The sequence below is a fragment of the Bos javanicus genome, chromosome 5 (assembly GCF_032452875.1).
Source record: "Bos javanicus breed banteng chromosome 5, ARS-OSU_banteng_1.0, whole genome shotgun sequence".
NCBI classification, from domain to species: Eukaryota; Metazoa; Chordata; class Mammalia; order Artiodactyla; family Bovidae; genus Bos; species Bos javanicus.
In genome coordinates this window covers 63,432,050-63,445,446 of record NC_083872.1, presented here as the reverse complement: position 1 = coordinate 63,445,446, position 13,397 = coordinate 63,432,050, and the positions used below count along the sequence as shown (strand labels likewise).

At 44.1% G+C, this 13,397-nt stretch overlaps 1 protein-coding gene across 6 annotated transcripts in view; it reads left to right on the top strand.

Moving 5' to 3' along the window:
• Positions 1-13,397, top strand: part of ANKS1B (ankyrin repeat and sterile alpha motif domain containing 1B) — a 1,160,119-nt gene that overhangs the window by 1,105,761 nt on the left and 40,961 nt on the right. For all 6 annotated transcript variants that reach the window (XM_061417010.1, XM_061417008.1, XM_061417009.1 and 3 more), the window contains 3 exons: positions 2,374-2,385; positions 3,246-3,332; positions 13,157-13,294. In XM_061417010.1, the coding sequence (XP_061272994.1) occupies positions 2,374-2,385; positions 3,246-3,332; positions 13,157-13,294 (237 nt within the window). The remainder of the gene's footprint in view (positions 1-2,373; positions 2,386-3,245; positions 3,333-13,156; positions 13,295-13,397) is intronic.

Here is a 13,397-nt window from a genome sequence, read left to right as displayed (position 1 = left end):
CATTTCTTCATTAATACTTAACTTCTTAAGTATTAACCATCCCCTGCAAGGTGATTCTTAGCCCTCCTCCAGTTCACTCTGAGCCACTTTGTCTGCTCCTATTTCCTCGGTCACCCCCTCTCTGTTTGGATTTCCAGATCTAATTCTTATGTCCGGTTTCCTGCTGGACATCTCTGCCAGATTATCAAGGTGATAATCGGATTCAGAAAGGTTTCTTGCAAAAGCGCAGTCCGCTCTAGTGGTCCTTATCTCAGCTAATGGCCTCTTAGTCCTCAGCATCCTACCGCTCACCATGTGGACCAGTCAGAAGATCCTCTTGATTCTTCCTCATCAGAATGGCAGCTTCCCTTCCATTCTCCAGAGCATCTACCTCAACTTGGGGGCGTAGGACTCTGGTTTGAATTTATACCTTCCTGCCTCCCCACGTTCAGCCTCTAGCTGTTTCAGTCCATACAACCCACTGTAGCTATCTTTCTGCAACACAGACCTGATCAAGTCACTCCCTACTTGAAAGCATCCAATGGATCCTAGGTTGGCAGAGTAAGTTACAACCATCCAAACCTACTATACCATCCTAATCTCCCACCAGTTATCCAAACCCACCATATTATTTCTCATTTCCAGATGTGTGCATTTGTATGTTGATTCTGCTGCTAAAACGGCCTCTTTAGTCCTCTTCTGCCACCTGGAGAATCCTATCCATCCTTGAAGAGCCAGGTCAGTCACCTGGCTCAGGAGGCAGCTGGTTGAATGGATGAAGACTTGCCCACTCCCTCACCAGAGTGAGGCTCTTCCTGCCCAGCAGTCTGGAAGGACTCTGTTCACATCTCTGTCACATTTGTCAACATTTGTGTTGTAGCTGCGCTCAAGCCAGGAATGGTGATATGTCTCTCCCTGTCCACGGCAGACGTTGTTCCCAACCCTCCTTACTGCAGAGCCCAGACGCAGCTCAGAATCCATCTCAAATAGCACTAGACAGCCGCATTCAGCAGAGTGAAGTCTGCACACGATCTGAGGTCTCTGTGACATCCTCCAAAGTAGACTGCATTTCTCCAGCTTGTGGGCCACTTAATATCCACTCAGTTGCAGAATGAATAACAGATGGCTTTTCTTTTTTCTTTGGGATGGGGTTTCTTAACACTACATAACATGTTGGCAGTTTAACCTTATGTTAGGGGAACATGTGTGTGTTAGTTGCTCAGTTGTGTCCGATGCTCTGCGACCCTATGGACTGTAGCCCACCAGGCTTCTCTGTCCCTGAAAGTCTCCAGGCAAGAATACTGGGGTGGGTTGCCATTTCGTTCTCCATATGTTAGGTGTATGTTAATACTATTTCATGTCACAGATATCTGTCCACGAGAGTGTATTCACAAGAGATGGGCAAGGTGATTTGTTGGAACCCATTGTTACTCTTTGCAAGGAATTCTTCACGTGTATGCACACGTTCAGTCCACCATACATTCCGTCCCTTCACACACACATTCAGGCCACCAAAGTGCTGCCTGTTCCTGCCACAGCCTCTCTCTTTACAGAATTCAGCCCACGGTTTTACCTTCCAGTCAGATGCTGCATGTTATTTCTTCTAGCCTTCAATTTATCTTGTATGTTTCTAAGAGCTGGTTGGATAAAGTATTCAAAAATAAAAGTATCTAACCTTACATTCCAATTTCATATCTCTTTTTGGCAATCACAAAAGAAAACTGGTGAGTCTGGGTAATTTTAAAACTAGTTAAAAAGCACTTCACAGGCTCTGCTTTTTTTCTGTACTGAATGAAACACTTAATATTACATAGTAATACTCTCAGTAATCAATTTTGTCTCTGATGCAGATATAGTAGCTCTCAAAAAGTGTGTCAAAACAACCAGGAAAATGTGAAACACCTTTTCCATGGCTCAAGTGAAAGATGAAATGTAATTATCATTACGGAGTTCAATGAGTTGTATTCAGCCTATCGGATCTTCTTTCATTCTGGTCACATTTCAGAGTTTATAAATGAAAAACGGGTAATATAAATGAAGAAATCAAGAAAGTTCATATTTTCCCTCAATTCCCTTAATGTACATAAGACAGCTGGTCCTGGAATGCTCAAAGCAGAAGGCTCGTGCGTGTCAGTCATAATAAGACTGTGCAATGCAGTAAACAGAACAATGAGAAAACAGTAAAAACAAAGGAGAGACAGGGTCTGGAAAAGCCTGCAGCAGTTTCTGTAAAATAACAGTTGTACTGCATCAACATGTATCTATAGAGCCTGTTCTCTTTACTATCTAATGAGTCTGTGTTGTTGGTGAATTACTGAAATTGTTTCCTCTCACCTTTTTACGTATTTTCTCTCCTATTATGTTCTCACCTGTCTTGTCTGGAAAATCCATCAGGCTAACTGTCAGGTAAGTTCTTCTTGATGTTTAATGTGATTATTAGGAGTGTCCACAGCAGGAAATGAAGTAAACAGACTGCGGGTGACCTGTGATGAATGATAAAACTAACCAGAAAAGGCAAATGCTAAATTACAGAGAAACTTTTTGAAGATTCAGCCATTATGGACATCTAGCATAAGAACTTTAGCCTAAGGGATTACCCTCACCTCTAAATGATGAAGTAGGTTACCTGGACTGTCCGATTTTACCATGGCTCAAAATACAGCCTGCTCCCAGAGGGATCGAGCATCATGGAGTGGTATTATATCCTATGTGGCCACAAGCAATTCTGCTGCAAATATGCTACCAGCTTTTACAGATTTGGCCAGGTGCAAGAAAAATTCACAATGATGTATTCTAAATCCCGATTTTAAGTATATATTCAGACATGCCTTGTACCTTGAAGAAAGAGACTGGGAAGAAACAGGGAGAGGTGGCATGTATTTTGTTCATGCTAAACTCACCCTCGGAGTTCCATCTGACATGGCTTAACTCTCTTCAAAAGAATGTCGCTTGAAATTGCAGTAGGGGACGGAGCTGTTTGTTTCTCCTCTTGGTGTCACAAAAAGGCAGTATTCCTTCACCCACATGAAGCAGCAGAAAAGCTTTATTTAGATCCTCAAGTGCAAGACAGATACTTTAGAAACCTAAACCAGAGCTGAGCCCAAGAGAAGAGAGACATACATTTAAATTAGAGTATGTTTGGTGTGTGTGTGGTGGTGGTGTTGTTTTTAACTTGAGCTTATTTTTATCTTTCAAGAGAAAAAATTATGTGCTACAGTTGCCATGCAACACAAACTGCTCTAACAGCTTTCTAATTTTAATTTCAGAAGTCTACAGAGCAAATGAAGAAGGTCCCTACTATCATCCTTTCTGTCTCGTATAAAGGAGTCAAATTTATTGATGCAACAAATAAGGTGGGTACCATACCTCTACAGTCCCGAGTAAATGATCTAAAATCCTTTGCTTCCCATCATACTTAACATCCCCATTTTACTTAATTTTTCTTAATATTTTGGCCACATCATGTGGCATGTGGGATCTTAGTTCCCCAAGCAGGGATCAAACCTGAGTTTAAGTCTTAACCACTGGAGTCTTAATCACTGGACCACCAGGGAAATCCCATCAGCCCCCATTTTAATCGCTCCCCAACCCCACCTCCATGCTCCCTAAATGCAGCTGTAGATACACACACACACACACACACACACACACACACACACACAGGGGCACCTTGCATCTGGAGGCCTGATCCAGGATTTCTACACATATCTTGCATTCACCTTTCCAAGGTACCTTCCCTCATAGACTGTGCTGTTCAGGATCTGACAATATCCCTTTGGGTCCAGGGAACATTAAAACAGGAAAAATCGTGTCTAGAGTGAAAACGCATCAGTGTTCATTCCTCCGTCAGAGGAAGTGTCACTAGGCAACAGACTAGAGTGTTTGTTTCTCCCTTTCTCCAGAGATAGGCCTGTGCTTTCTTTTGATGTATGTAATGAATACCTGACACAGGGAACACACGCTCTGGCTTTTACATCGTATAATTGCATTTCATTCTCAACTATTGAGATGGAAGAGAGGGTTTCAACTGCATTGTTTCCTTAAGAGGCACCATCCGAAAAGCTCAGGCCATGCTGTGACCATGCTATGACCTTGCACTCACTGGGAGAATGGTTCATGGGCTCCAAGGTCAAGTGCAGACAAACAGGTTACATTTTACTTCAAAAGTGTCCTTTCTTGGCAAAGATGATGGAGTGCAGGTGCTAAACTAGAAAATGCGGGTGTGACCACTCTCACCCTCCAGAAACTCAAACCTGACTGGCTCTTCCTCCCAAACCCCCACATGTCCCTGCATTTTAGTCTTCCATCCTTCCAACCAATAAAGTATAGAAATTGGGGAAATGAGGTGATCCCCATTGGTGAACACTGTTTGTTTTCTGGACTGCCTACCCAGTCCTCCCAGTTGGACCCACTCCATTCTGGGGAAAGGAAGCAGAAGTCATGAATCAGATGAATTTAAATGATGGAAATTTATGACCAGGGCACCTGGATTTAGATTCAGGGAAACATCCTGTAGCCAATGACTCTTGACTGTAATAAGCCTGACTATGTGAATCCCCAGATTCAATGGCTTTCACGCACTGAAAGCCTTCCCAGTTTGTTTTCTGTAATGAAGAAAACTGCTGTGTCAGTGGTCAGATAAGCCCAAGCTCCCCAAGTCTACTGAGGAGAACAACCTCCCAGTTTTAGAAGCAGTCCTGAAACCCAGGCGGAAAGCTGATAATGCAGCCTACTCAAGCTAGCCAATGATGTCCAGAGCACACTCAGAGTCAGATGCCTTAGGTGGATGATGGCTTCAACCTGGCAATATGTCATTGATAGTTACCATTCAGTTCAGTTCAGTCGCTCAGTCATGTCAAATACCTTGCAACCCCAAAACCGCAGCACACCAGGCCTCCCTGTCCATTACCAACTCCTGGAGTCCACCCAAACCCTTGTCCATTGAGTCGGCGTTGCCATCCAACCATCTCATCCTCTGTCGTCCCCTTCTTCTCCTGCCCTCAATCTTTCCCAGCATCAGGATCTTTTCCAATGAGTCAGTTCAGTTACCATTCAGTTCAGTTAAGTCGCTCAGTCGTGTCCAACTCTTTGCGACCTCATGAATTGCAGCACGCCAGGCCTCCCTGTCCATCACCAACTCCCGGAGTTCACCCAGACTCACGTCCATTGAGTCAGTGATGCCATCCAGCCATCTCATCCTCTGTCATCCCCTTCTCCTCCTGCCCCCAATCCCTCCCAGCATCAGAGTCTTTTCCAATGAGTCAACTCTTCACATGAGGTGGCCAAAGTACTGGAGTTTCAGCTTCAGCATCATTCCCTCCAAAGAAATCCCAGGGCTGATCTCCTTCAGAATGGATTGGTTGGATCTCCTTGCAGTCCAAGGGACTCTCAAGAGTCTTCTCCAACACCACAGTTCAAAAGCATCAATTCTTCGGCGCTCAGCCTTCTTCACAGTCCAACTCTCACATCCATACATGACCACAGGGAAAACCATAGCCTTGACTAAATGAACCTTTGTTGGCAAAGTAATGTCTCTGCTTTTCAATATGCTATCTAGGTTGGTCATAACTTTCCTTACAAGGAGTAAGCGTCTTCTAATTTCATGGCTGCAGTCACCATCTGCAGTGATTTTGGAGCCCCCAGAAATAAAGTCTGACACTGTTTCCACTGTTTCCCCATCTATCTCCCATGAAGTGATGGGACCGGATGCCATGATCTTTGTTTTCTGAATGTTGAGCTTTAAGCCAACTTTTTTACTCTCCACTTTCACTTTCATCAAGAGGCTTTTGAGTTCCTCTTCACTTTCTGCCATAAGGGTGGTGTCATCTGCATATCTGAGGTTATTGATATTTCTCCCAGCAATCTTGATTCCAGCTTGTGTTTCTTCCAGTATAGCGTTTCTCATGATGGACTCTGCATATAAGTTAAATAAACAGGGTGATAATATACAGCCTTGACCTACTCCTTTTCCTATTTGGAACCAGTCTGTTGTTCCATGTCCAGTTCTAACTGTTGCTTCCTTACCTGCATACAGATTTCTCAAGAGGAAGATCAGGTGGTCTGGTATTCCCATCTCTTTCAGTATTTTCCACAGTTTATTGTGATCCACAAAGTCAAAGGCTTTGGCATAGTCAATAAAGCAGAAATAGATGTTTTTCTGGAACTCTCTTGCTTTTTTCATGATCCAGCGGATATTGGCAATTTGATCTCTGGTTCCTCAGCCGTTTCTAAAACCAGCTTGAACATCAGGAAGTTCACGGTTCACGTATTGCTGAAGCCTGGCTTGGAGATTTTTGAGCATTACTTTACTAGCATGTGAGATGAGTGCAATTGTGCAGTAGTTTGAGCATTCTTTGGCATTGCCTTTCTTTGGGACTGGAATGAAAACTGACCTTTTCCAGTACTGTGGCCACTGCTGAGTTTTCCAAATTTGCTGGCATATTGAGTGCAGCACTTTCACAGCATCATCTTTCAGGATTTGAAATAGCTCAACTGGAATTCCATCACCTCCACTAGCTTTGTTCGTAGTGATGCTTTCTAAGGCCCACTTGACTTCACATTCCAGGATGTCTGGCTCTAGGTGAGTGATCACACCATCGTGATTATCTGGGTCGTGAAGATTTTTTTTGTGTAGTTACCATTATCAGATTACAGTTGTGGGGAGCCTGATCAGGAAAATCCCAATTGATTTGCTTTTTCATTTCTTAGAAGCAATTTTAGTCGCTTCCTTTAGCCCTAGGTTATAGTCAATTGGTCTTTAAAGTTTCAAAACTTTATGGAATTCTTAAGATACCATTGTTTTCACTGTATCTAAACTTCAAGAAAGTCTTTGGCATTTTTTTAACCTGGAGCAGTTGCCTCTACCCCATTTGCACTTGAAAATCATGAAAGGCAGTATATTTTCAGCATATGAGTTTAACAATCTCTTAGATTAACAATGTTATTAGCAGGCTTGGATTCTGACATTTTCTAAACAAGTTGTATTTGCCCTGAGACGTTTCCAGAGTCTTAAGACTGTCGTCCCATGAAGCTGGTGGCATGACTGAGTGCATCTATGATAATAGCATCCTCTCTAACGCTCTCTCCACCATCAGAGGAAGGAGGGAGCACTGTTGGCTCTGTGGCCTTTACCTTATGGACACATTAGTGGCCGTAGATCTTGATCCTAGACTTTGAGAGGATGCTTCTGCTTTAGTCACCTGTACTTAGATGAGTTACTCATAGAGCTCTCCCACTAAGGACTACCTGGACATCTAAGTACTGAAAGATATGCCAAAGATAATTGCATGAATAAAGACACTAGATGAAGAAAGGCCATGTGCCTTTCAAGTCCTCACAGTGTGGTCCTCAGCCTCTTCTCAAAATCCAGAGCAAAGGCAGATGCATATGTTGGTGGCAGGTGAAGCCAAACTCTCTATGACCTTTAAGATAATATGTTACATTCCAATTTCATATCTGTTTTTGGCAATCACAAAAGAAAACTGGTGAGTCTGGGTAATTTTAAAACTAGTTAAAAAGCACTTGACTGGCTTTTTCAGGAATTTGGGGACATTGATTTCAACACTGGTGGCTACACAGGGTCCCCATCCCAGCATCCTAAGGTGTAGCTGATCTGCTTCAATCTGAGGGTGGATGGTGGGTGACTCAGGGCCGTGGCCTAGGAGTTAGTGTGTGAGAAACCAGAGCAGAGAGCTTGTGTTAGAAGGTAGGAAACAGTGAAGAGCTGCGCTGGTAGAGTTTGTCTGAGGACGGCTGAGAGACACTGCCAGCCAGGGCTGAAGGCCTGGTTTCAGGGGGTGTGGAGGAGCCACCGCTGAAGGGTTGTGCTCGGGTTGTGGTGTGAAGGGAGCTGTGCTCATCAGCAGTGTCTGCAGGGCATCGTGTATGCCACTTGGTCCTGTGCAAAGGCCAGCCTCTGGTTAATGCCCACAGCAGGCAAGGAGCAGGCTGATGCACTCCAGGTCCTGCTTCCAGTTTGCACCACAGGTTCCTCCCCTGGGAAGCATTGTCGACAGGGAGCCACTCTGACTTGAAGTGAAGGACTTGTGATTTGTAGACATCTAGGAAGACCTCACAATTTGAGGTGCTGTGACCACTAAGCCTGTACTGAGACACAAGCAGAAGTCACAGCTTATTGTTTATGTTTGATGTTTTCGTTGTTCTTGATTCTTAAACTGTTCCCTCCCGACCACCACATCTCTGTAACCCTGCCCTGGTCACATAGAGGGGGTGTTTGGACTTCTCCGGACATGTAGAGTAACCAAAGGCCTCAGACCCTTTTCCAAGTGACTGCCCTGCAGTGACACAACCAGCTGGTCACTGAGAAGGACTAAAACTTGACTTTCCCATTCCCTAACCTAATGCTTTTTTCTGTTACTTTTTTCTGTTTCCACAGCTCCTTCTACCAATTCGTTTGAAGTGCAATGGATGCTTAATTTACACTTCCATTCCTATTTGCTTGCATTTGACTAGGTAAAAGGTGAACCTTCCAGCAAAACACTTCTTTCCTTTTACTCTCATGAAGAAATAGCTGTGGCTGAGTTCATGGAGAAGGCTAGGTACCTGGTTATCAACTCATGAGTTTATTACCTACCAACATAGGAAACAAATTGAATAATTAAACTCTATTTGAAAAGGAAGAAGCGAAAATGACATTGAACTAAAAATGGGACTTGGAATAGATTTATACTAAAATGTTACAGATAAATCACACCAGCTTTCTGGTGCTCCGTAGCCCAAGGTAGCTCTAGCATGGCTTTCCACCAAGAAGACTACAACTGCTTAGTTCCAAACCCGTCTTCAGATCAGCAGGGCCTTCTAAGAGGTGACACAGTCCCCACATCCAGCACTTGACCAAGATTGGGTTGCATTTTGCCTTCCTGCTCTGACCCCCTCCTCAGTCTTCCCATCCAGCTAAATTAGGAATAACTCAGTGCCTGGGTTTGTTTGTTTTGAATGTCAGCTTCAGGCGGGGCTTATGCTATTTTTTAGGCATAGATTAATTTAGGACTTTTGCCTAAACAAGTTGTTTATAGCACATGCAGCCTCCATTCCATCCACAGCTGTGGTGTAGTCTGTAGGCCAGGACTATTCCTTAGTCTCAGAATCATCATGCACATGGAGACCTGGCCTTGCCATTCTACAAAGGTGATGCAGTGACGGCAGCATTGAGCTCAGTGTCCCCACATGTAGGTTTGTGTGCCTGACACACAGTGAGGCTAAACACTCCCAGTGTCAGCGTGTGAAGCAGAGAGATGTTTATTGCAGGGCCAGGCAAGGAGAATGGGTGGCCCATGCCCATAAAACCTCAAACTCCCTGGAGGGTTTCAGCAAAGCATTAAAAAAAAAAAAAAAAGAACCACCACACCTTTATTTAGTTTTTCAGCAGAGCATTTTTAAAGACCAAGTGAGGGAGGGACTGGTGTCCCCAGGTATGTGATCAGCTCGTGCATAGTTCTCTTGACTGGTTGATGGTGATCAACCCTTAGGCGCCAGGTGGCTCTTGATCATCAAGTAGTTCATTTCTTCCCAAGTGCTAGTACAAAAGAACTCGCCTGCTGATGCATGAGACACAAGACATGTGGGTTCGATCCCTAGGTCAAAAAGATCCCCTGGAGAAAGGCAGCCCACTCCAGTATTCTTGCCTGGAGAATCCCATGGACAAAGGAGCCTGTTGGGCTACAGTCCATGGGGTCGCAAAGAGTCCAGCATGACTGAAGCAACTAAGCATGCATGCATGGTGGTGGTTTTTTAGCATCTGAAAAACTCAGGCATGAGCTACTATTATCTGGGTACTTCTGAGAGCATGTGGGAGCCGGGTCTGTCCTGAAAAGGCCTCACTCGGTTACATCAGCAGTGAGTCCTGCTCGGTTACATCAGTTGTGAGATCCCAGGTCCTGTCCACATTCCAGCACCACCAACCTATCAGGAAGTTCTGTTCAAGATACCTCCCCAGCCAGTCCATCAGTATGAATTCATTTATAAGCATATTTTTCAACTGCCAATTAGGATGATTAAAGGCCAGTAACATGAGCTATTAACTGATTATAGAACATTTTTATTAGCCTGCCTTTCCTCTGGTTTAGACCATGAGAACAGAGGAATAAAAGTTTCAGCAGTAGGTGAAGAGGCTGATTTTGGAACATGGAGCAGCATGGAGGAGGGCAGGGCCTCAGAGTTAAGAGACAGTCCTGGGCTCCTGGGGATGAGAGAAGTGAGGGAGTGGAGGGCAGGAGTGGTTGTGGGGATGGGTTTCAGAAAATTGGGAGGGAAAGTCAAGAAAGAGGAAAAGTGTCTTAGTGCTGTAATAAATTACCATAGATGGGGTTGCTTAAACCACAAATATTTATTTCTCACAATTTCAGAGGCTGGACAGTCCAAAATTAAGTCAGCAACAGATACAGTATCTGATGAAAGCCTCCATTTGCTGCTTCATAAACAGCCATCTTCCTGCTGTGTCCTCATGGCAGAGAGGGCCAGTTGGCTCTCTCGACTGTTTTGGGGTGGGGTTTTTTTTTTTTTGCAATTTTTTTAAGCCAACTTAGATTTATTTATTTATTTTTGTTAAATGTTTTATTTTGTATTGGAGTATAGCTGATGAACCGTGTTGTGATAGTTTCAGGTGGACAGCAAAGGGACTCAGCCATACATTCACATGTATCCATTCTCCCCCAAACTCCTCTCCCATCCAGGCTGCCACATAACATTGAGCAGAGTTCCCTAGAGAATGAACTTATGATTTCTGGGGGAAAAGATGGGGAGGAGGGATAGTTAGGAAGTTTGCGATGAACAGGTACATACTGCTATATTTGAAATGAATAACCAAGGACCTACTGGCTCCTCGTCTTGTAAAAGCACTAATCACCTTCACGAGAGCTCCACCCTCTTGACCTAATCACATCCCAAAGGCCCACCTCTAAGCACCATCACACTGGGAGCTAGGATTTCAAGATACAAACTTGGGGAGGACAGACACATGAAGCTCAGAATTAAGAGAGAGCTCAAGAGATAAAGCTTGATCTACTTTACAAGTTTTCCCTGGGCCAGAGGGCTGTCATACATCATTGAAAATCAACAGTGACATCTTATGAACGGGCAAGATTCAGGGTATTCAGTGCAATAAAAGTCACAGGGCACTTTTCACTGTAACACTTTCCTGAGAAGTTAATCTACCTTTTTTGTTGTTGTTCAGTCATGTCTGACTCTTCGCAACCCCATCAACTACAGCACGCCAGGCTTCCTTGTCCTTCGCTATCTCTCGGAGTTTGCTCAGACTCATGTCCATTGAGTTGATGATGTCATCCAACCATCTCATCCTTTGTGGCCCCCTTCCTCTTTTGCCCTCAATCTTTCCCAGCATCGAGGTATTTTCCAGTGAGTCAGCTCTTCGCATCAGGTAGCCAAAGTATTGGAGCCTCAGCATCAGTCCTTCCAATGAATCTACCTTATGCTAGTTAAAAATCTCAAGAACACAACACATCAATTAAGTTGGAGCCAATGCTTTATTTCCAATAAGAGTGGATCCTGGATGACGAGACTGCATCCACACAGACTTGCCAAAAGAACTCGCAGCCCCCAATTAAAATGACAGAAACAAAGTAAATCAAATGACGGTGGAGGCCCAGAGCACCTGCTAACACTGTACCTATAAAGATCATGCAGCTCTTATTAATTTTAAATTTAAGATTTCACAAGTTCCTAATTTAGTTTTCTTCTTGAAGAAATGCTGTCTGGATGTCAGAAGAGGCTCTGGACCTTCTATCTTGAAATTCTATCCTGCAAGAGGATGTTACTTGTTTATGCGATTCTGACTCCAGTTTATTTTTGACAGTGCTACATGTAGTATCAACATAAGGGACCACTGTGAAGAATGTCTTAATTTAATTTTCTTTCATGTGTTAATTCTGTAATTGCTTCCTAACCACACAGCTCAGCAGAGTGAGGGGCATGAAAAACTTGCTCGGGGCGCTGGCAGGGAAGGGCATTTTGTAAGCATTTTTAGATATTGATGGGTGTACCCGGAGCATTATATGTGCTTGGGTTATTTAAGACTGTGCAATTACAAAGTAATTAGGGTAATCATTAAAGGTTTTAGATCTATGACAACTGCAGAAATCATAAATGAAATATTATGAGATTATAAATGGGATATTATGAGATTAAGAAATGATTGCACAATTATGTGAAATATTTTCCTTCTTAAATTCATCAATATATCAAAAGAAGTATCTGGCAGGGTTTGCAGCCCAGTGGTTTCTCCTTGATTATTTTGTGCTTCAGGATAATGGTACCTAAACCTTTCCTCGGGTACTTTCCCATTATTGGGAATGAGGTTGGGATGAGGAGGCTGGCAAGGAGAGGCCATGAAAAAAATGCTAGTGAGAAGAAAAATGAAATGGTGTTGAACCAGTGAGAGAGAGGCTGAGGGTGAGAAGCATTGCATTGTATTTGAGAGAGCCTGAGCTCTGTGGTCTGATAAACCGCAGATTGTGGGCTCAGCTCCGCCACCTGCCCTGCGTTAAGGCACTTACACTATCTGAGGACCAGTTTCCACCTGTGAGCTGCTGAGGCTAACCTCCAGCGCCCACTCGTAATTACAACACGGCGGGAATAGTTAGCAAACTGTTGTCATCCACAGGGCCCTGCATCGAGCCTGCGGTGCGCTGTTTCCCTCCTCCCACCCCTGCGCCCTCGTCTCTGCAGAGTTGTCAAGAGAGAGTGCTTTGACTTGCCCTCCCCAACCTGCCTGGCTCTGGGGAGCTCTGGCCGGCACAGGACAACAGTAAGGGATGGTGAGGGCTCAGGTTCCTGGCGAAGCAGAACAGGGGGGCTTTTCCAGGAAGAGCTGGCAGGAGGCAGCGCTGACTCTCCCAGTGTATGTGGGGGATGGAAACAGTAAAATCCTTAACAATAATTATTTTTTTTAAAGTGTCTACACAGCGCCAGGCAAGAACTGCTGCTCCGGGTTCAGACTATTTTAGGTTGTTTTTCATTAAACGAAAATATTCCTTCCAGACCTGGTGTACCTTTGCCCACAGAGAGTGGGTCATTTTGAATGTTGCTGGTCTAGAACATTCTAGGAAAAGGGACAGCAGCTGCTTCCCAGGTCGTTTGCCTTGGTTCTAAAATAGGCTGGTTTGCAGAGGAAAACAGTGGTCATTTATGTCATTTCTTCCAGAACATAATTGCTGAGCATGAGATTCGTAACATCTCCTGTGCTGCCCAGGACCCGGAAGACCTCTCGACGTTCGCTTATATCACTAAGGACTTGAAGTCCAATCACCACTACTGTCACGTGTTCACGGCCTTTGATGTGGTGAGTATCCATCCTCTTTAGACTGACTAAAGATTTCTGTGAATGTACCTGGAATTTATTGAAAGCAGTGTAGATGCTTGGTTTGTTTGAGTTTTGTTTTTTT